The sequence below is a fragment of the Microchirus variegatus genome (assembly GCF_963457635.1).
Source record: "Microchirus variegatus genome assembly, chromosome: 7".
In the NCBI taxonomy this organism is placed as follows: Eukaryota; Metazoa; Chordata; class Actinopteri; order Pleuronectiformes; family Soleidae; genus Microchirus; species Microchirus variegatus.
The window spans coordinates 14,667,054-14,689,740 of record NC_139808.1 but is presented as its reverse complement, the minus strand read 5'-3'; the positions used below and the strand labels follow the sequence as shown (position 1 = coordinate 14,689,740).

Here is a 22,687-nt window from a genome sequence, read left to right as displayed (position 1 = left end):
GAAACAATCAAAATAGGGGAAAGTAGCACACCTCTAATACTTCACAGAATCTCCCAGAATCAAAGCAGAGAGAAATGTGGGGAGAGAGACACAGAACATGACAGACATCCAAAGATTTTGTCTTGTCTTGTTGTTGTTTTTGTTGCCTGTGGTGAGATTCTAAAAATATTTCCCAGTATCATGTGGAACCTTTGTGACAGAATGCAGAACATATTATTTATTAATCTGTTACCCGACATGAATTAATTTCTTGCATTTCCTCACTGGGGATCCCTGGTATTGTTTTGAAAAATGAAGAAAGTTTTGAACAAACACATCCCCATCAAAACTTTCAGCTTCTCCTCGAAAACGTGTCTAAACAAATAACGGCAACTTCAAATATATAAAAAATTCTCTCATGAATATTTTCTGCAGTGCAACACAACACGCGCATTAGTTGAGTCTAATTAGAACTGTGAGATTTGAATAATGCTGCACTCACTACACAGAGAAGAGGATTGGATCTGCACGAGCAGGTATTTTGACTGGGAAACAAACATGTACTGTATTTAATGTGTTGCAATGCTGACTTACCAAATTCATAAATTATCTATAAGCTCAATAATTTAAATTAAAAATATAAGATCATGCTACTGCCATAAGTGCTTATGCATTTTTTATCCATATGTCACGATATCAGGATTATTCTGTTTGGGTGGCACTTCTCTCTGCAGGTAACCCCTCTCAGCCCACTTCCCTGCACTACATGAGTCCATATCAGATGAATGCATATGCCATGGCATTGAAAGCTGTAGGAGAGATTATCCAGGACTACGACAGTGACAAACTCTTCCCAGCATACGGCTTCGGAGCTAAACTTCCTCCTGATGGCAAGATCTCCCACGCCTTCCCACTAGTAAGTGTCACCAAAGCCTCTTTTGCACTCAAATGAACAGGTAAAACCAGGATTTGTGAACCATAAAAAAAAGAAATTGAGAACAACTGAGTGTTCTCAAAAAAAACATTATGAAGATCAATGTGTCTTAAGTCTTGTTTACACCTAGCATTACAGTGCAGTTTTGCTCTAATACAGCAAGGGAAACTCAGCTTCCTCTAAAATGTTTTCAAATATGTCTTTAGTATTTTAATATTAAAGGTGTCACTAGTCTGTTCAGAATCAGCTGATGATGTATCACCTTACGTGATTTTCGTATTCCCGTAGCAGCCTCCGTATTAAATCCACTTAAAGGAACAGCACAGAATAGTTTTTTTCCACTGCTCAACGGTGATTGGACAAATGTGGCAAAATCGTCACTTCCACAGAAGCTCAGCTTCTCTCAGAGTCAATGGCGCAGTGGGCGTACGCTTACGTTGGGCTTCTGTATGATGATTGGAGGAACTGTCTGAAAGGTGGAGCCAGTTTTTGATTGAGAGCGTTGCAGAAACACTGCAGAGCCTTTTCTGCCTCAGTCCTGTGTGGATTTTGTGAGGAAAGTCTGTCGACAAATGGCTGGTCATTGTGTGTTATTTGCACAGCAATATAGCCCATTTTCATTTGTACATAAAAACACTATTATAGCATTTTAGTTTTATGAATGCAGAGTGTTGTAAAGTGTAAAAACCAGGCCGCAGCCAACAAAACAATACAATGACTACGGATGATAATCACGCCCTTCTGGTGTGTGAGAGAGAGAACGACTGAGACTGCCTGCTCTTAAAACTTCCAGGAGACTGGCCAGGTACTTCTGGTTTCAAGCCCCGCCCACTGAGATACCTGCTGACAGAAAGGGAGGGACACACAAACACACAACGCAGGCCATAAAACAGCAGGGGGCCGTCACACATAATAATCGCGTTTCCTTGTTCTAGTTGTTTGTTTTCTATGTAAGAGTTTATGTATAAATAACAACACAGTGTAGCTGGCCAATACATTCCACCAAGATGAAGAAATTCATGCAGTAAATAAAGGGTAACAATGGGGGACATCCAGCATTTTGTGTTGTTTCCTCTTGGCATGTGGCTGTTTATCACAAGAAGAAAAGCTTTGTTTGAGAGAAGACTGGAAACTGCATGCAAAAACATTTTCCTTGCTGTCGCACATAAGTGTCGATTGACCAACAGACTGCAGTGCCAAAAACTGAGATGGTACAAATGAACCCGTCTCAGTATTTGACAATGGAAACACAAATAACTGTGACATACCAAATTGAACTGAACCATACCACTTGGTAGAAACGGGGCTTTTACATATAAATAATGCAGACATTAACATCACTGCTAAAACGGAGGCAGACGAAGGAGAAGTTAACATGTGGACCCGGGACTTGAACGTTACAAGACTACAAATGCCTGACATTTTCCAATATTCAGTTTGGATTCAGGAATCACCAGTTCCAGCAGTAATGTGCTTTAGCCTTGAAACAAGTTTGCAAAGATGAACTTTTTTTTGGCTAACTGGTTTTATTTATTGCCACTGCATGTAAAATGTCTCTGTCAGATGTAAGGTCTCCCTGGCTACTGATGTAGAGCCTGCACCCATTTTGGTTTCTTGTCAAGGCTGAAGGAAAACATGCAATCAAACACCTGAGGCAAGTCAAGGCAAAAAGAAGCATCAAAGAGAAGAAAGAAGAAAACAACAAAGCCATCCATTAGAGTGACAGCACCTTAAATGTCAGACAATGACTTTGGAAAAATGTCTCAACCGATACTGTTTTTTTCCATTTGCTCTAATTGGTTTTTAAATGACTTCAAGTTCTGATTGTCCTGCTACGCGTTTGATTCTGTTTTAGTTAATTGCTTTTTTTTGCCCTCAAACCCATCAACCACATGTTCTATTGTCGCGTCAGACAGGTGGTTTTTAATGAAACAGTTCTGATAAACCAGCAGTAAAAAGCTAAAAATACATTTGTTAGATATGTGTTAGTCTGTATACGGGTGTAATCTCCCAGTTTGGAGATGTACTGTATTGCAGAAAATGTATAACCTTTATTCTATTCTATTCTATGGTCATTGAAGGTGACTAAATGACCCAGTCAGTTTGTATGTAAATGTATGAGAAAATTAGCCTGATTCTCGCTTGATTCATAATGTCAGTGAATATTTTCCTGAGCAGTTTTTGATCTCAATCATTAGTGACATGTCTTCTTCTTCAATACAGCATGATTTCCATTTTGTAAATTATGGTCCCATTTAGATTTAAATAGAGCATGAATTGAGGGCATGGACACTGTGATTGACTGCTAGTGCTGCTGGTTTCACCTTGTTTAAAATAAATAAATAAACATGACGCTGTACAAAATATTAAGTGTAAGTCATAGCAATGTTAACTGAAAACATCTAAAATAAAGGTTTTTACACTTGACATAAGTGGAAGAGCTGGCTTAGGTTTAAAGGTAAATGGTAATTAGTGTAAAATTAATAGGTTTAGGAAATAGGATATGACATTTACAGTGTCACAGCAGCAAATACAGTAAAAATAAAGCTAATATGTCTTCAATAGATAGATTTATTATATTTTTTCATTATTATTATTATTATTATTTAAATGTAAGCAATATACAACAAATTTGTCAAGGCACCGGATGTAAAAACGGAGGTCGAGTAATAAATAAATAAGAATAAACACACACATTTACACACACATACATGCTGTGCACCTTGCTGCAAACATAACATATACCGCAAGCCAGAAGTTATCAATCACATAGCACTATAGCTATGTGATTGTCGCCAAGAAGTTGCCCCTTCTCATCCTTTAGTGGCCTGGACTTTAAATTTGGCACCAACTCCCTCTGCTTATTTTGGTGAACAAACTCCAAATATTCAAACATATGCACATTCTCCTGTAAATTAGATGTGCGCTTATTTAGAAGAGAACTCAACCTATTGTGAGCATTTCTTTTTCCTTTTCCCTTTTAATGATGAGATAATAATTTGTGTTGTTTGCAATTCCTAAAAACTTTGAAAAGCTTAGCATCTGAGTTGTTTTCCACAGAAGGTTCCAGAATGACCATGCTGTCACAAAGTTTTTATGGTCATTCATTATAAGTTCACATTTAAGAAGCTGAAAAATCTGAAAACATTTTTTTAATAACACTCAAATCGCTTGTCAAAATAGTTGACAATTCATTTATTAATGGAGTAATTGTTTCAGCCCTAAAGTCAATAAAAGAAAAGGTTGCACAATCCCACAAGCTGTAGGCATTGTAGAGTGTTTCTGTGAAGTGCATGACTGAGGCAGTGGAGAGGAACAAAGGGTGGGAGGAAGAAAATGAATCATGCTGCACATGAAAAGAGAAGATCTTTCCGTTTATTTGATGGCATGACAGTGACAGAGTAATAACACAGATGAGAGAGACACAACAGCACAGGGAAACATTTTGATTTTGCTCAGCGTAGCTTGGCATCGTAGGATGACTAAAATAGCAATTAGCAAGGCAGCAAAATGTATTAAAAACAAACAAACAAACTTGCACCTGCTATAATTTCAATCGACTGTTATAGCTGACAGTCACAGTAGAAGAAATTAGGGGAGAGGTGGGTTGGAGAGGAACATAAAAACCTGGTGCTGTTCCAACCCTGTGGGATAAGAATAATAGGAGCTATTTATTTATTTTAAAACAAGATGCTTATATGGCCAGAGCTTTTTTATGTGGGTGAAATGCCTCAGGTTTTTCATAAGTGGGCTGAGCATCTCTGACCTGAAACTGTCGTTTTTAATCAGGTTTGTCAAATCCCATGATCCCCCTGCTGGCTCCCACAGCACGCAGTCAAAAGTCAGAGGTGCACGTGTGCGTTAACATCTGGCCGGTGGAGATGTTCATTCCCATATGAGCAGCCGCTCATTTAGCTCTGCCAATTAGGGCTCACCTCAGTGTGACGAATCCCGCCACTGTGTCGTGATATGGCAACTCTAATTAGGAAAGTATTGTTTTGAAATAGCTGGAAGCATGCCAAGCAATCTTAATTCATCAACATCATGTAAAATGTTTGTACTTCATCACCAAACACGTGGGTCACGTATGACGGATCATGAGTTTTGGTGAGGCATGTGTTCAAGAGGAGGCTGGTTGTTGTTCACAAAGCTCCTTTACTTTGCTGCCCTGGTTTAATTAAGGGTCAGAATCATTCATTAACTAGCAGCACAGTGTATATGAAGTCCTTATAAAGACCATATGAGCACACGCGGTGTTGAGCACTTGCGAGTAAATTAAGAGTCAATGTACCTTGACGCAGCCTCTTGTTCTTGAGGACATGAGATAAAATATTTGTCTTTGATGAGGTTTATTTGACGCTGATTAATGAGGAGCTTCTGCTGCACTGTTTTTTTTGTTTGTTTTTTGTTTTTCTTTAATTAACGCTGGCTTTAATCTGTTTTTGATATTTGGAGAAATCCATGTCATTAAACAAAAACTTCATAGGAAATAATAAAGTCATCTTGGAGAGAGACCTGCCGGCGGCTTCTGTCTCGATAATAATGCTAATAATTACTGCAAAAGAAGCTCTGACATGTGGTTTAATAAAGCGTCAGCATTATGTGCCGTTGCACCAACCTGATCTCTCAAAAATGATATTCCACACACAACTAAACTGTACTATTTATTACATGTGGTCAGGAATGTATAAGCTTTCAAGGTCACAGTGAATTGACCACTCAGCCAATTTTTCAGGTGGTCCTCAGTTTGAGCTTTTGAGCCTTTAGGAGTTGCCACAGCAGATTAACTGCCTCCATCTTGTCTAGCTGTCATCTACTGGGCCTTTCTTCTTTAAATAACAACAGGTGGTGAGATGATGACAAAAATCTGCAACAAATCCTCTGACATTAAGAGTTGAATTGGTCTCGAATGGCCCACTTTGTTTCCTGCTACTACCAACCCCAAGAAATCATATTATTATCATAATCTAAATGAAAATACCTCTCTTATGAAGCACAGTTGAGAATTCAGTTCAGTAATTTTGTGTGAGAGAGGGTTTGTTGTGCACCTTGTGCATGGAGACGTACTTTATTCATGGTGGATTTTTCAGCAGTGTTTCACTGCAGTCTTGAGTATGCAAAGATAATCCAGCTTTACCACAACACAGCCACCGGGGACCTTGACTGTAAACAAACAGACAAAGCTGTCTTTGTCTTACACCCTCCCCAATTTCTACTCAACGTTTTCATCTTATACGTTGACACAAAAAAACAACAACAATATGGCATATACAAGTACAAAAGTACAAGAAATGTGAAAACCAAGAAATTTGAAAATAATTGATTAGCTACACAACTGAGGTCGCTTTGATTAAGTATTTATTCATTTTATTCGTTTTAAACATAACTTTGTGTGTGATGTGGTTTCATATACAACATGATTTGGAGACATTTTGGCTCATCCAGCCATCACAGAGGACATTTGATGAACGAAATGTTTTGCGTTCATCAAATGTTTTTCAATATTTCAAAAAACTATTACAGCTGCTGCTTGAGCAGGATTGATGATATGTAAACAATAAAACTGAGGCATTGATCCAAGAAAATTAAGGCTTTTTATTAATGAAAAGATTAACCAAAAATATGTTTTCAATCACTTTCAGCAAACAAACTTTAACATCCATCTTTAGAGCAATCTGCTGTGATCGAAAACCTGTACGGCTTCCATTTTCTCCATGTCACAACAACTCACTCATTAAAGGGCCAGTTATTTTGTTCTTTTTTGTAGTAGCTGTGTATGAGGTGCTGTACACAGTCAGTGTCCAGTGTTTGAAAAAAAAAGGGGGTTGGATAAAAGGAATGTGATTAACATTGAATAATATTCTAACTGTATGTTATATTTTTTATTCCACTTCAGTTTAACCATCCACACCACAATAGTGCTTTGCTATGGATTGAATATTTTGACTTTTTACAAATTTCTGCTTCTGTGTTGGTTATAAATGTTTGTGCACAGCACCTTGAACATACCTGTGTGCATGAAAAGTGCTTTATAAATAAAACCGTCTTGCCTACTCAACCACAGCAACCTGTAAACACAGTACAGCAGATCACTGGTGCAAATATACAATCATCTTGCGCAACTAGGTACAAAAAGGAACAGGGAGTGAGGCCAAGACCTTCATGTGTTCATATGAATATTGTTACTTATCATTCCATTTATAAGTCCCTTTAGTGCTACAGTTTACCCACCTTCTAAAAGAGACTTCCAGCAAAATAATGCTCCATGTCACCCTTAACAACCCTTAACAACAACAACAAAAGAAAAAAAACCTTAAAGAGCCCATATTATACCCTATTACCCCTATTAAACTAGTTCCTGATGCCCTTATGAACATGTCTGTGTCATGCTTTAGTCAAAATATCATAAGGATGAAGCACAATAGCAGTTCAATAACCCTGCCAAAACAGCCCTTTTCAGAATGCTCGGTTTTGTGCCTGGTCATTTACATGTGAATGAGACCCAGGTAAACACACACCCACTGCTTCCAGGGGAGTGTCGATCTAACTAAAGGCCACATTATACTACTCCAACTGCGTAATGCGTTATCCGACTGCGTCGCCACGGCAACGCCTCGAGCCTTTATACTTCTGTGTCGTGGTGACGGACACGCGCTGCAATTTCCCGCCCGATCAGTAGGGGTCACTGCACAAGGTTGTTGTGCTTCTGGCTACAGTAAGCAATGGCGTCGAGAGAGAAAGAGAGAGAAAGACTGTTGTTGTTGAAACAGTGGCCGTTTCTCACTTTTCTGTGTGACGGAATGCAGTTTTAAGATAATTTGAGGCGAGAAATTGGCCATTTAGAGTCTAAACATGTGCCGTGTGTCAAGATATGACGTATTTGTAGTTTGGCAGCGGCGTTATCGGCGGGGGTCAGCTCCGCGTCTGTGGACGCACGGTGCGCACTGTGAGCCGGCACAGAGCAGCTTCGCTCGGCCTGTCCTGAGGACCAATCGCAGCTCTTGCCGTTTCCGTTGTCCCTTGACGGAGTGACGGACACTTATATATTGTATATTGTCGAATATTGCCTTCGACAGGCTCTGTGTCGACGCAGAGTCTCTGCGTAACCTACGCAGAGCACTTTACGCAGAAGTATAAATTGGGCTTTACTATTCACAGCCATACTGTCACCACTTATCACCTATTGTGATGCAGCGTCATCACAACCCACGCTCCATATACCCCATAGTAATGTCCGTTTACCCGTTGTTACTACGTTTCACCGTAATGCATAGAGTGACCACGATTTTGGCTTCTCGCGATCATAAAAACATTAGAATCGAAGAAAAACGATTAATGCGGCGCAGCGTGTATGTAAATTCCTATGCTAGAAAAACACCTTGAATGCACCAGTGTTACTGCAGCTGCAAGTGACGTGTGTGGATCAATAATGAGGAGAGAACGTGGAAACACGACAGAAAGGTAGCGTTTGGTTGAGAAGAAATGTAGGCCAACATCTACATCTTTCTGCAATGCTTTCAAACGCGTGCTCTTCATATTATTGGTCCACACGTCACTCGCTAAAGGCCACATTACTGCAGCGGCACGTAACTGGTGCGTTCAAGGTGTTTTTCTAGCATAGGAATTTACATACACGATCAACAACAAAGGGCTTGTGAAGCTTGTGAACATTTTTTTCATAAATAAAATATATCCACTGGACACAAGTCCTCTGAGGCTGGAAGTTTGTGTAAATCACTGTGCAGCCACTATTCCTCCCTCGCCTGCACTCTCATATTTCACAGAGCTGTGAAGTACTCTGCCTGGCGGGGTGCCAACATTCACGGTGAAATGCTTGCTATGTCGTCATTCCGAGGGAGGTTTAAACATCGCATGTTTTATCGCCTATACTTACACTAAGTGGAACCACTAAAACATGACTGAGTCTTGTTTTTTCACATTTTGGGGACTGGTATGGCCCCCTGAGTCCCAAATATCATTACTAAAAAGATTAAAAAGTTGATTTTGCACAATATGGTCCCTTTAAATACAAACTAATAACAGAATAATAATGATCAATGTAGTCATGGCTGGCTTAGCTGCGAGGGCTGGTTTTGACGTTGTTGTTTGTGTCGTATTAAGAGAGACACAAGAGCATCAAGAGTGAGAAGCAGGTTTGAATCAAATGTGAAAACAACTTTTTCTCTTTTTTTTTTCACAATCTGGAAATTTAAAAAATGCCTTGTCGGAAGTAGTATGGGTTTCCAATCGCTGTATAGAGATTTTAAGGCAGTATGAGACTGTTTCAGGTTAGGGTTTGAAATCATACTTATCAATGCGTATAAATGCCAATAGCAGTTTTCATTAGATTTGTTTTATCAGCTAAAAACAAACAGGTTGATGACCAGTCAGTCTGTTCTGATAGGTTCAGTGGTTTTTTTTCCTCACTGAGTTTGTTTTCCTTCTTATAGAATTCCAATGCAGAAAACCCAAACTGTGTGGGGATCGAAGGTGTGCTCGAGGCTTATTTCCAGAGCCTGCGAACAGTTCAGCTGTACGGCCCGACCAACTTCTCTCCTGTCATCAACCAGGTGGCTCGGTGAGATGCACACACACACACACTGACACTTGCTTACTTGTGAAGAACCTTACTTGGATCCATTATGCCCCTTTCTTTACTTTCTGCTCTCCATTTCCATTGAAATGGAAAACATTCCACCCATGCATACAAGGGTTAGGGTTATGGGTTATGGTTAGTACATTTCAGTGTACTGTCCAATATGTACAGTTTGGAATTGGCTTTTTCCTACCTCCTAACCATCAAAACCAAATGCCCATCCATAGGCAGGATGGATATAGAGTATACTGTGCCTGTATACTGAAGGTACCTTTGGTGGCTATATGTGCAATGTCTCCATGGTAACACCATAGGCTACGTACCTGACATGACATACCCAGCAGTGTGGGCAGCGATGTGGTGATATCAACTGGTAAAATTGTCTGAATTAAAACTCAAAACCTATGCTGTAGCAACAGAAGAGGAAATAACTTGGAAAACAGTCATAATTCTGTATTATGGCTTTTTCATAAAATTTTGTATGTGGCCCTAATCCTCTTCCGTACAGCATTATTAAATCCAACTTAATGCAAGCAGAAAGGCAAAAATAAGTCTCAGCTCTAAAACAATCTTTCAAAGTAGTCAGTACTGAGGATTGTCACAATGGAGGGATGCTCTTACTTTGATGCTGTTAAAGAGAAATCTTTGCTCATCAACAGAATAATGTAAACACCTAAAACTCAAATATGACCTGTGCACATACAAAGGCGTTTACATGCAAGACACACACAAACACAGACACACATACAGTTTCAGATTCACTTAAACATAATGTCTCTCATAAGTAAAAGATGAGAATTTCCATGTGTTTCCTATGCATGTGTCACGTGTGGAACCATCTGTTTATGTACAGTACACATATCATGAATGTAAACAGAAGACAGTTCAGTCAGTACAGTAAAATAAAGTGGAGTTTTCAAAGTGGCATCACCATTAATCATTAACTTTTGTCTCACATATCTTTTTGGATGCACTTATTACTGAGGTGTTCATGTATCAGTCTGACAAGTGAACTTATCAATTTGACTAATTGGGCAGTGAGTTAAAATACAGCACATTAACAAATGAGGTGCCTGGCATTTATTGCAGTTCAAGTATGAAATGACGTGAAGCAAACAGTACACTAATAAAGATACGGCTCATTTAAACTAAAAAAAATATTTTACACAGGCTTCATAAAACCGAGTGATCTGAATGTTGACTTTTTGATTCTATCCCTGTTGTGTTTGGCTGGTGTTCCTACTGGTTGAGGTATTTGACTCATTTGGATGTTGGTTGTTAGTTTTGGGGTATTTTTTCTGCTATATTTACCGCTTATTATGTTAACTTATATATTGATTTATTACAGTTGTAACCCCTGCAAGGAGATAATGTTTTTGCTGGAGTTTTGAGTGTGTTGACACTCCAGTAAACGGAGCGACCTTGGTGTACATTTGCGCTGTTTAGTGCTTTTTCTAATTATGAATGTAAAGGAAACGCAGCAAACATCACAATCCATGTTTGTAATACATCTTATTTTGCACAGAAACAGTAAAGGGGCATGTGGAGATGGGAAGCCAAAATCAGCAGGGAAATCTCCTGGTGTAGAGATACAAAATGTCCAAAACATGTTGTCCAGGGGGTCTGTTTTCTCAGAATCTGTCAATGGTTATAATAGCAGCAATTTGTGATATTGTCATTTATTGTAATGATGGATCTAGTGATAAACAGCTTCAAACCATATTACCATTTTACAAACATGACCTTGTTGCCTACATCTGCTCTCCAATTCAAACGTTTTTCTGTCTGATGTTTCATTTGTGTTTTACTTTATTTTTCATATTTAATTATTATCCACCTTCCCTCAGTATACAAGTGGAACAGAATAGCTTAATGTGTGTTCTTGCTGGACCCTCATATCCCATGTTGCCCTATGGACTAAACTAAAATGTTTTTGCAGTACAGCTGCTGTTAATGGGTTCTTGCTGGTTAAAACCTGCTACTGTTTTTTTTTTTGAGCAATAACCTCCACGTCCCAGCTGAGTGTGATTGTGGTTGGATAACCATGTGGGCTCAAGAGGTTCAGAATACTTTTTTTTCTCTATCTGTTGAAAGAGAAAGAGATCCGAGTGAACAAATCCCTCGTCACCTTTTCCTTTCTTTTCATGTCTTCGTATATGTTTGTCTCTTTGATTGTCAGGTATACTCTACCCTTCTGTTTCATCATCACTTACACCGACTTGCTACGCCTCCACGCTGCCCCTCCTCCTCCTCCACATTGTTGTTTGTCTTTCTCACCCTCTCTTCTTTATGGAGGTCTCCTACCTACTTCCTCTGCTTCTTCTTTTTTTCCCCTTTTCCCCAAATGAACTCCCCATTCGTCTCCTCCTTGTCCTTCTCTCGGTCCAGCACTTCTTCTACTTTGCTTTTTTCATCCATGTGGGAGGTATAGTACAGTAGACTTGCGATGAAAACAAAGACAGGAGGAGGAGGAGGAGGAGGAAGGTACATGGTGTAATCCATATGCACATAAATATTCACTGCCACATGCATCTGCTCATGACAACATTCAGACATCATAACATCACTGACAGTGAAAAATACACTGTTCCCTCTTATAGTTTTTGTGTTATTACTTGCATTGCATTGTTTTGTATCATATCTATATATATATCTATATATGTGGAATGGTCTTGAGGTTTTCTAATAATCAAAAAATGGTATTTGGACATTTTGAATATATGCAGTATAAATCCTGGATAGAAAAACACATAATAATTGCATTAACCTGCTTGGCAGGCGTTGATAATGATTCACATAAAACAACATGTTGGTGAAAGCTGATGGAAACAGTTGGCATAAGTAACAACCGTAAAGAGTATAAATGGCTATGGGCCGACAGACAAGTTGGCACAAAGTGTGATTGATGGATGGAAGGTGCAGTCATGCTAGATAACTCTTTCAAATTGGCTCTGGACAAAATCCACACAGATAATAATCTGGCAGAATTACTTTAGTTGCCTGTGCTCCCATGTACAGGCACATGTGGCCGACGTCTGCTCAACATGGCAACCATTTTAGCGTGAGCACTTTCAGCACTTGCTCGGGGTCAAGGGAGTTGGTCAAAGTGGTCTTTGGAAAAAGTCGGTGAAGGAGAGAATGCACACAGACACACATCAAGCAGCTACAAGAGAAAAGCACTTCTGATAATAAATTGTCTTTGATTATTTTTCTTAGTTAAATGGGTTGTTAATGTTATTCTGGTCATTTCAGCAGCTCCCAGCTTTTAGTTGATTAGTAATGACAGATGTGACAGACCCACAAGTGGCCTGTGAATGCATACAGAGATAAGGACAGCATCTGGGTCTAGCATGTATTCATGTATGACACAACCATGTAGTGTTGGAGTGTTGTCGTGAAGGGTAAAGTTAAAATTCACAGCAACCTATGGTTTCATGCTTGTGCCATATTCAACTTCCACCAGTTTTGCATGCACATGCAGGTGAATTGTATTTTCCTCTAAAATCCACATCTTGTCCACAACCGTATCTTCCCATGTTCCTTTTTTTTACAACTTGATGGGGAAAGAACAGACAAAAGGAAAATGCAGCCGCTCTGTGGATGTTAGAATTGACAGCAGCTTCTGCAGATACAGTACAAACAACTATTATAACACAATTTCTTCCCCGGTTCCATTGTTTTACCTGTTGAAGTGAGAGAGCTGTGGGCTCCAAGAGGAGGATAAGAGAGAGGAAAGACAATGGAGGAAACAATAGGGATAGATGAAGAAGACAGGCAGGCGAAATCCAGCAGACAGAGAGACAGTTTGCCATTTTGCTCTTACCCTCAGGCCAGAGTGAGAGCGTGAGCCAATCAAACAGTGAGTCAGACAGCAGGTCTTCCTTCTTCCTGCTGAGATCCTACCTCCATTATACAACGCAGTTGTATGTTATGTGGACTATTATGAGAGTCTGAGCTGGCACTGAACAATTGTGTATTGTGTATGAGGTAAATCAGGGTAAGTCCTTCACAGTGAAGACGCATTAAAAGGGCAAAGCTCCCCCTTTGAACAGTATGCCATTAGCACCGCATGGTAAAATGGAGAGGCGTGTGTTTCGTCACTGCCTTGTTTCAACTACAGCAAGCACAAGTGCTGATGCACATGGATTATACCAGTCAGAAAAGTTGGCTGTCTCATCCCATCTCTGGTGTAAAATTCTCTGAATTCCTCTACAATATAAATGACCAGACAGTGATTCTGAATTTATTTTGTCTTTATGTTGGGGGTGTAAAACAAAACATGTTGATTTCCTTGGACTTAGAAGATACGTAAATATGAGTTTGCAAATAAAGTTTGTGAAAGTCTCAAGTTATTTGAGCTTAGTCTTGATAATAATATTCATGAATTGAATGTACAATGAATTCATGAAAATAGTCCTATAAATCATTCAAATATAGAAAAACTGGGTTGCCAATTGAAGCTAAACAGTAAGATTATACTGAATAGCCACCAGGGGCGACAAGATTGAGGTTAAACCTGCCTCAGTCATAGTGAGTCAGTCAAGTGGAATGAGTCATACAAGCGGAAAACTTCCTCTATGGCTTCTCATCAGAAGTGTGATGTTACTTTGAATTGTAAATGTAGATGTGTCGGTGAAGGTTCTCAGTCATCCAGGTCATAATCTTCTTCAGTAGCTGGCTGTGGGCGACTGGCCCTCAAGCAAGCCCAGTCGCCCACAGCCAGCTACTGAAGAAGTAAATGTGGATGATTTAAGGTGTAACTTGAGTCATAGTTCTCAGCTACACATCCCCACTGCATCATTTTGGAAAAAACTGGAGCGTTGAGCCAGACAGTTGACATCAGCACTTCAAGGTCCAAGATGTTTTTTTTTGTTGTTGTTTTTTAAACTTAGTGGTATGATTATTCAACCCATAAATGTATGTTATTTTATACATTTTAAAAAATTAAACACAAAATAAAGTCAAATTAACATGTAACCTCTGTATGTGTGTGTGATGTTAGATGTGCTGGGGAAGTGCTGGACGGCTCCCAGTACTTTGTGCTGCTGATGATCACCGACGGCGTCATCTCAGACATGGCTCAGACCAAGGAGGCCGTGGTCAATGTAGGTCAACACAACACAATACACAACATCCCGCACTGTATGCAGTGATGTTACATGGACTCTGCTTTGTCTAATAATAATCCATATATTTCTGAACATCTCCCAGCAGCAGGTCACTGATTTAAAACAAAAAAAGTAAAAAAACATTGAAAATATCAGTGAAAGTCTGCAGTAGATTAAAAACAACATTTTAGTGCTATAAACACACCTGTTTATGACCTATGAGCTGGTTTTCCAATAGTACTATTGGATTTTTGAGGTTGCTATGCTCACAAATTGGCCAGTTTTGATGACTCATCTTATGGTCAGGGGAGTAAACACATTTGTGTCCAATCAAGCACTGTGTAATTCTTTCGACGAGCATTCGCTCACTTTCATCGTTTCCATCCTCGTCCACAGAAACATCACGCTCACCTTCCTCTTCAGTAAATACCGCAGACATATTGTCGGCCACAGTGTAGGTGAAGCATCCTCCACAACCGAGAGTATGTTGTCTTGTCACGTTTAGCTGTCGGCGTGTTGTGTCATAGCTGTGACAACCCTTTTAGCAATATCGGCTATTCTAAATGTCAATCAATGTGACAACAAGACCCTCCCTCGCAGCTCATCTGAACTGAAAATAAATAAATAAATATGTCAAATACTAGCGCTCCTCCAGGAGACAAATCTAAAGTTACATTTTGATGATTATGTCCAGAGGAGGAAATATAAGTATAGGTGGCCATGATGTCACCCACTCAAACATGGTCTTCCAATTTCCTACTGGAGGTGGATTAATGAATCAACGGTTTATAACTCAGTAAGAAAGTGTATATATTTGTTATAAACAGTGTCTGTGTTTTAGAGACAGAAAACAGTAGCGTGTGTTACATGTCCCTCTGTGTTTTCTCCACAGGCAGCCTCCCTGCCTATGTCGATCATCATAGTAGGAGTGGGCCCTGCTGAGTTTGACGGTAAGTGTGTGTGTGTGTCGTGTTGTGTGTGTCATATATCAGAGATGTCATTAATGTGTTCAGTTCACACAGTAGAGCGGCCTCATGTAATAATAATTCAGTTTTTCCAGGGGAAGATTTAATTTATTTATATTTATTGAATATGCATGGAAATTCTCCAACAGGGTATTTTAATATCTCTGTGCAATACTGAGCACTGTAAAAGTTTTAATGGATTTGGACCTATGGGACTGAATGGGTCTCCACTGCAATTAGGGATTATACCAGCATTTCTGTGGTGCACTTATTCTTTTCTCCGTTTGTTTTTTTCCCCCCAACAAATTAAGTGGTTTATTATAGGAATGAGCTAATCTGATACTCACTGGTGCTATGCTTTTTGAAATCACTTGTCAAATATCATCATTCAGATATTGGGAAAAGCTTAATCCAATACAGTCTGAAAAGCCTTGATATCATGTAAATGCTTCACTGAGCAGAGGCTGTAAGGTTGGCACAGGCTGCCACGCTGCAGTAATCATGTCTGCTGTATCAACTTATTTTTAGGTAAAAGAAAAAAAACAGAGCAGAATGTTTGCTGCACAGTTGGAGCATTATTGGCTGTCTTTGGCTATGTAGCATGTGCATCAGCCCAACTGTGGTATTATCAACAAGACTAAAGCAACACAATAAAACAATGAACAAGATAACATCTGACATCATTGACTGCATGCATCATTTTCCAACAGATAGTGTTCTCCAGTCAGATAACATGTCCCCTTTTAACACTAATCATTAGTCCCGTTTGTTATTTCAAGTGTTCTCCGACAAAAGGTTGCCAAGCATGAAGTGAGGTGGTCATGCTGCTCATAACCACACATGGCCTGTCAGACTTCCTGATGGTTGTCTGTGGGAGAGGAGGTCCTTAATGGGAAACACTGACACCTGACTCTCAGATGATGATGTCTAATGATTCTCATCACATTATAACATGCAGTGGAGCAAATTTATCACACACAGCAGAGCTGCTGGGACATGATGAGCTGCTCTAGGCTACACGTTGATGGGTTTTGATTGAATTATAAACTACTTTTAGCTCTGAGTTGTGCATACTGACAGACTCTCGCTCTATTTATCTACAGTCTGTGATAAGTGAGACAGTGATTAGAAATTTGCCTAAATGTACTCTGTTTTATGGAGTGCTGGCATAATCACAGAACTGTGCCTGTGCCTCTCTCTTGTTCACACATATCTCTCCCTCTGACCCACAAAAGTGGAGAAAACGTTCTTTTCAAACAAAAGAAACAATTCCTCAAGGTTTTTCTGGAAAAAAAAACACACCAGCCAATAGCAGCACGTTCTAAATTCCTAAATTTAACAACCTGATTTTTTTTTTATCTGACGACTACACTTTGTGACGGCTTTGGTCTGAACTTAATGGCTCCACTGATCTATTCTGTTACATATAATGGTGATTAAAAGATTACATTATAATTGTATAATAGTTTAACAATGTCTGTTTGCAGATCTCAGATCAGCTTTACGACTCAGAGGGTGACACAAAACCTTTTTACAGCTTTGTACATTAAAGGTACCAAAGTTATGAGAGCCTAATAAAACAACAAACGCGTCGTCAAACGGGTTTACATCCAGAGGAGAGAGTTTGTCACAAAGGAAACGTAGTGTTTCACAAACAGTATCATGTCTGCAGCTCCACTGTCCTCCACCCGAGTCCCAACCATCTTCACCCTCAGTCATTTTCACTTTTTCTCTTGCTAATTATGCTGGTGCTTTGGCAAGTCTTATCAGCAATTAATGGACTAATGGTTAATCATTAACATCCCTAATAAAACCCACACTCGCACTGATAGTTCACTCCACGTCTACAAATGGATTATGTCAACACTGATTTATTGTTTCCTTGCTTTTCATTTAGGCACACGCGTTAACTGATAACAGAAAACACTCTACTACGTCTCAGATGCATCTTCTGCAAGTGAGACACATGGCTTTTTCTTTGGAACCAATTTTTCCACACAATGGTCTTTCAGCACAGTTTCAACATACACAGTATACCTGTGACATTTGTCACAAACTCAACATGTCAATTATGCTGAGAGGTAGATGCTTACACATCTGGTGAAGTTATGAATAACATTTACCTAGGATTTAAGTCAATTCTGTTCAAACTGAGGTTTACTTCTCTTGAAACAAAACTGAGGTGCAAGAGGCGTTTAAAATGATACAGCTGCATTTGGTGAATCGTCTTGGATGTTCCTCTTATTGGCCTTCCGTTAGTGCCAGTGTGGGCTCAACAGAGCAATTGTCAGATCCTGTCACTCAGAGAACACAACTTGTCCAAGTGTGTCTGATTTTTCCCTCTGTGGCAACTGAAAGGTTTCAAAAGCAGAAGCAAAGCCTTGCAAAGAATACATGATGCTCCCATCTTGTGATTCCTGTGCTGCATGTGTATTCAACAACTGTTTTGCCTGGGACTGGGAAAGTCTTAGTGGATAAACTTTCACACATGAATTGATCTTATTTCTAAATTAGCCTAAAAGGAATCACTTTTTTCTTAGTGGATAAACTTTCACACATGAATTGATCTTATTTTTAAATTAGCCTAAAAGGAATCACTGTGTGGGGATGAGGCTTTAGATATCAAAGTTTTATGTCAGGATCAGAATTCCGGCAGAGTTTCATGCTATTTTGGACACGACCGACACATTTCCAGTATCAGATTTGATTATGAACTTTGGGAATGAATACGCCAAACAGAGATTTGGCTTCTGGGAAACTACACTACACTCTAAAGAGAAGTCTAGTGTGCTAGAATTCTTCCTATTTTCCTGCCATGTCTTACATCTCCTATGTCGAGCTCCTGGGCATTGACCAATGGGATAAAAGAGTCTATCCATCATTTGCAAACAACTGAAAAGGTCTTGATCAGGTGACCCTGTCAGTGTGATTAGGTACAGTGAAGTGCCTTTACACAGACCACAGACATGTTATTTAGGGCTAATACTATCTTCCTTAGTGTATTGTCTGTTTGTTTTTTTGTCTCTGTTCATCCTGTCCCTGTCTTTGCCCTCTCTATGACCATCATCTCTGGTGTAGAACCCCAAACCCCATTTACCCCACCCTCACTTCTGCTTTCCCCCTGCTGTTCCTGCCCACCATCTGCTATCTCCAGTTTGTTTTTCCTTTGGAGTTGGACCAGTCCGCCATCAGTATCTATCTTTCAGAATCCCTTTCTTTTCTTCCCTGATTTATATCCAAATATGGAAACAGGCCCTGTTGGGAATGCCAAAGACTGTTTGTCACTCATTTGATTTGTTTTGTTGACAAGAAACTATAAATAGAAGGATGCAAAACCTTTGTATTTCCTTCCCTCCTGTGGCATGTACTACTCTAGAGGCAAGTTTAGTGACTAAATTGTTGTGTCCCTCTCCTCAAGGAAAGACAATGATGGGGAAAGTCTCCATTGCAACAACAATGGAAAGACATGATAAATGACAGATTTAAATACACACATAACCTTGGCACATAACAAAGTGACAGGCAAGACTTTTATGCTACTAAAGTAAAACAAAGGTTGACAGAGAGAAAAATGCCTTTCATAATAACTGCTTTCTGATTCAGATGTTCAGCACTGGGACATAGACAGATGACATTGGTCATACTCTCTGAAACTTTAACACCAACTCTCGAGAGGATGTTTTCCATCATCTATAATAGTAACAACTGCACAGCTGATACATACACATATGTGTTATAGGTTTGTCCTGTTCCGAATCATGTACCTATTCATGTTGCTTTTAATGTGTCAAGACCTTAAATCTTAATCACCTGCACCGAGACTTCCTGTATTCTAATTTTGTATTTGCACATCATTCATGTGCCACTTCTCGTGATGAAACATTGGTGGCTCCTCCTGGTGGAAGATAATGTAATGCCTTACTCTCACCACAAGTTAACAACACTTCCTTATTTTTTTTAAACATACAGTAATGTTTCCACCTAACAATTTAATATTGTTTGTTGTCTGCAGCTATGGAGGAGCTGGATGGGGATGAAGTCAGAGTGTCCTCCAGGGGGCGCTTTGCTGATAGAGACATTGTTCAGGTGCAGTATAGTTTCATGCAGTATTAGTGCTTTAATGTTGAATTAATGTTATTATCTGACATGTATCTTTATGTTTGGTCTGTGTCCCATCCACTAACATAATGGAAGCAATTTTTATGGCGTACACTGCAGCCAGCCACCAGAAAGTATTCCAGATGTTTTTTTTGTGTTTTAGGGAACTGTCATGTCAATTGTTATGTGCAGTCTTTCATGATGACTCACTTGCTCTAATCTGACACGCTCCAAACTTCCATGAATTGAAAAACACAACTCATGTCACTTGCGAAGGTGCATTTATGTAAGAGCTCATTCTCATAATTCTCCTTTTTTCGTTCTCTCGTGCAGTTTGTTCCTTTCCGGGACTACATCGACCGCTCAGGCAACCAGGTCTTGAGTATGGCCCGTCTGGCTAAGGACGTCTTGGCAGAGATCCCAGACCAGCTGCTGTCCTTCATGAGAAGTCGAGGGATTGAACCCCGACCACCACTGCCCGTCACCTCTGAATCCCCCTCAATGTCTACTACCACTGCATCCACCACCAAGGAGCGCAATATGCATGCCTTGAAATGAGGCCACTGTGTGTGTGTGTGTGTGTGTGTGTGTGTGTGTGTGTGTGTGTGTGTGTGTGTGTGGGTGTAACCGGGTCAGGTATGTTTCACAGGAAAATAAAAGGAAAAAGTAGCAAGGGAGACTTCCTCCTATTAAAAGTGTATATGGTATTCCTCTGTATTGGATTCCTCTGACAGGATGTGAATTATGGGTGTAGAAAAGATGTTCCTGCCACTCTACTCCCTCTGCAGGTATAAGACAGCTCTGCAGTGACAAACATCTGCACTTAAATGAAAAGCTTCAGATTAATTAATTTGGCTGTTTTTCCTTGGTCACCAATCCTTGACACATCTCCAGCTAAAGTCGAGTCTCTGTCCACTCCAGTTTAGTTCTGCTTCTGTCTGCTCTTAATACATCCTGAAGGAGCTGGAAATGTGTTTCTATTGTAAAGAAGGACAGCACATAGGAAGATGTCCTTTCCTTATTTATTAATTCTCAGGGCATTTCAAAGGCTTGACAGTAACAGGAAACTGAAAAAGTCGAGCAGAATTTAAAATCTTGTCCTAGTTGTGGCAACTGAGCACCAGGGGACCACTGGCTGTTTTTATTGCTTCATAAAAGCTGTATAATATTCTTTGCTGAACACGACATTGAAATATTTTCTTTGAAGCAGAAATGAATGATTTACATTTCAAGGTCAACATTCAGAGATGGCGCATCAGCAAGTCTAAAGTAATCCCACATGGAGACGAAGAGCGGCACTTGCATGCACCTCCTCAAAGCAGGAAAGATATAAGGCCCTGAGAGTGGCTCGAGACTGAGAACAGACTAAAATATCCTCCTCCACTCCAGCACCTCTACTTATTCCTCCAGCACCATTTCACAGTATGAGGCTGTGCAAATTATTTCACCCCAGGTTGCAATGCTGGGCATCGCCATATCTGTGTCCAGTCTCTTCCTCTAAATTGTAATTCTCCCAGCTAAGGCTTTGGTTTGGGACACATTATTTGTGACCGTCTCGAGCTGCCTGGAGCTGATCAGTGAACAATCCAGTCTAGAACACTTCATATGTAGCAGATTATGTGTGAAAGTGTCATGGTCACCTTTGCTTTACCATATTTTATTTTCTGGAGAGGAAGGAAAAGAGTGAAATGAAGGCTGAGGTTTGGTATACGTTATACTCAGATGTCATGTGAAGTGAATACAGTCAGAAGTATAATGTGGCCTTAAGACAACAGTCCTGCATTATAGTCAGTTTTTGTTGAATCTGTGTTGCAGAGGTATTTGAAGTGTTTAATTATATTCAATTATACAAACCTTTAGTCTATATCATCCCCCTAGTGGATTGTATCGGGACTGCAGATGGGGTACGGAATAAAGTTTTCAGTTCTGTAATTGATCATGCCAATGGATTTTTAAGTCATCAGTAATGATATTACAAGCTGGGTGATTTTTGTTGTTGATGTTATTATTCTGCCTCTGTTTTGTCTTTATGGCCATAACACATAATGTGTGTGTGTGCTGCGTATTTCATGTGAAAATGGTCTATGTCATGCAATACTATCAGTCTTGACTGAGGGAGTGTTTGTGTATAGAAGTATAAAAATAAGTATTTATGTCATCAAACTGCCTAACAAAAGGATTTTTTGAGCAGTAGAATTCACTTTTCGTGGGAGCTTATTTGGTGTATTCAGTCATAATCCAACTTGCTTTTTTTTTTTGGTATAACAGCTCTCATTCAGACTGAAAGATATCTCATGTAAATAGTCTCATAGTTCAACAACAGTGGTGGCTTTGGGTGGAAAAAATAGTGTTATCTAGTTGTGCCTAATAAGGTTACAACTGGTGCATATTGCCGTGTTGGTGACACTGTTTTCAGGACTGTGCTGACTGATTTTGAAAATGTATGCACACTTTATTCTCATCACTGCAAAGAATCTTGACACAAAAATGTATACTATTGATTCGAGCTAAAAGATGCTTCACTAGGAAGCCCAGATATGATTTCATATGATTTCCATGAACAGGGTGAGCTCTCCTTTTGTTAGTCTAAAGTTTAGACTCTAAACCTATTTGTCTCTGACCAGGGGCTTGTCGGTCACTGAAGCAAGCAAGTGGCACTGGGCCTCGTAATGGGGTTGTCAACCATATCTCGTGTTCATAGACATATCATAGAGTTTTAGGTAATATTCAGAGAATTGTTGCTCCGGTGGTCTAACATACAGTACCATGCTGCAACCCTGTCTCTGAACGTTGGAAATTGGATGAATGGTTCAGCCTGACGGCATCCCAAATAAATATGAAATTGAAGAGATTTCTTTCAAGCAAACAATAATATCAGTATTATTACAGAACATGTGCCATAGTGTATCAGAAAGGAAATGGATATGTGGCCTTATTTCTGTCATACATCTACAAGTATGTGTAAAGGGGGGTTCTATTTTTATATAAAACACAGGACATATGTCAT

General features: G+C 39.6%; 1 protein-coding gene across 1 annotated transcript in view; it reads left to right on the top strand.

Annotated features, from left to right (window-relative positions):
- The window catches only part of LOC310929205 (copine-9-like), a gene marked incomplete at both ends in the record, with an annotated part of 119,376 nt that extends 99,138 nt beyond the window's left edge, over window positions 1-20,238 (top strand). Inside the window, 6 exons of the mRNA XM_083891927.1 lie at window positions 714-895; window positions 9,364-9,491; window positions 14,512-14,614; window positions 15,510-15,567; window positions 19,595-19,668; window positions 20,014-20,238. Coding sequence (XP_083748053.1) covers window positions 714-895; window positions 9,364-9,491; window positions 14,512-14,614; window positions 15,510-15,567; window positions 19,595-19,668; window positions 20,014-20,238 — 770 coding nt within the window. The remainder of the gene's footprint in view (window positions 1-713; window positions 896-9,363; window positions 9,492-14,511; window positions 14,615-15,509; window positions 15,568-19,594; window positions 19,669-20,013) is intronic.
- Window positions 20,239-22,687: the final 2,449 nt, after the last annotated feature.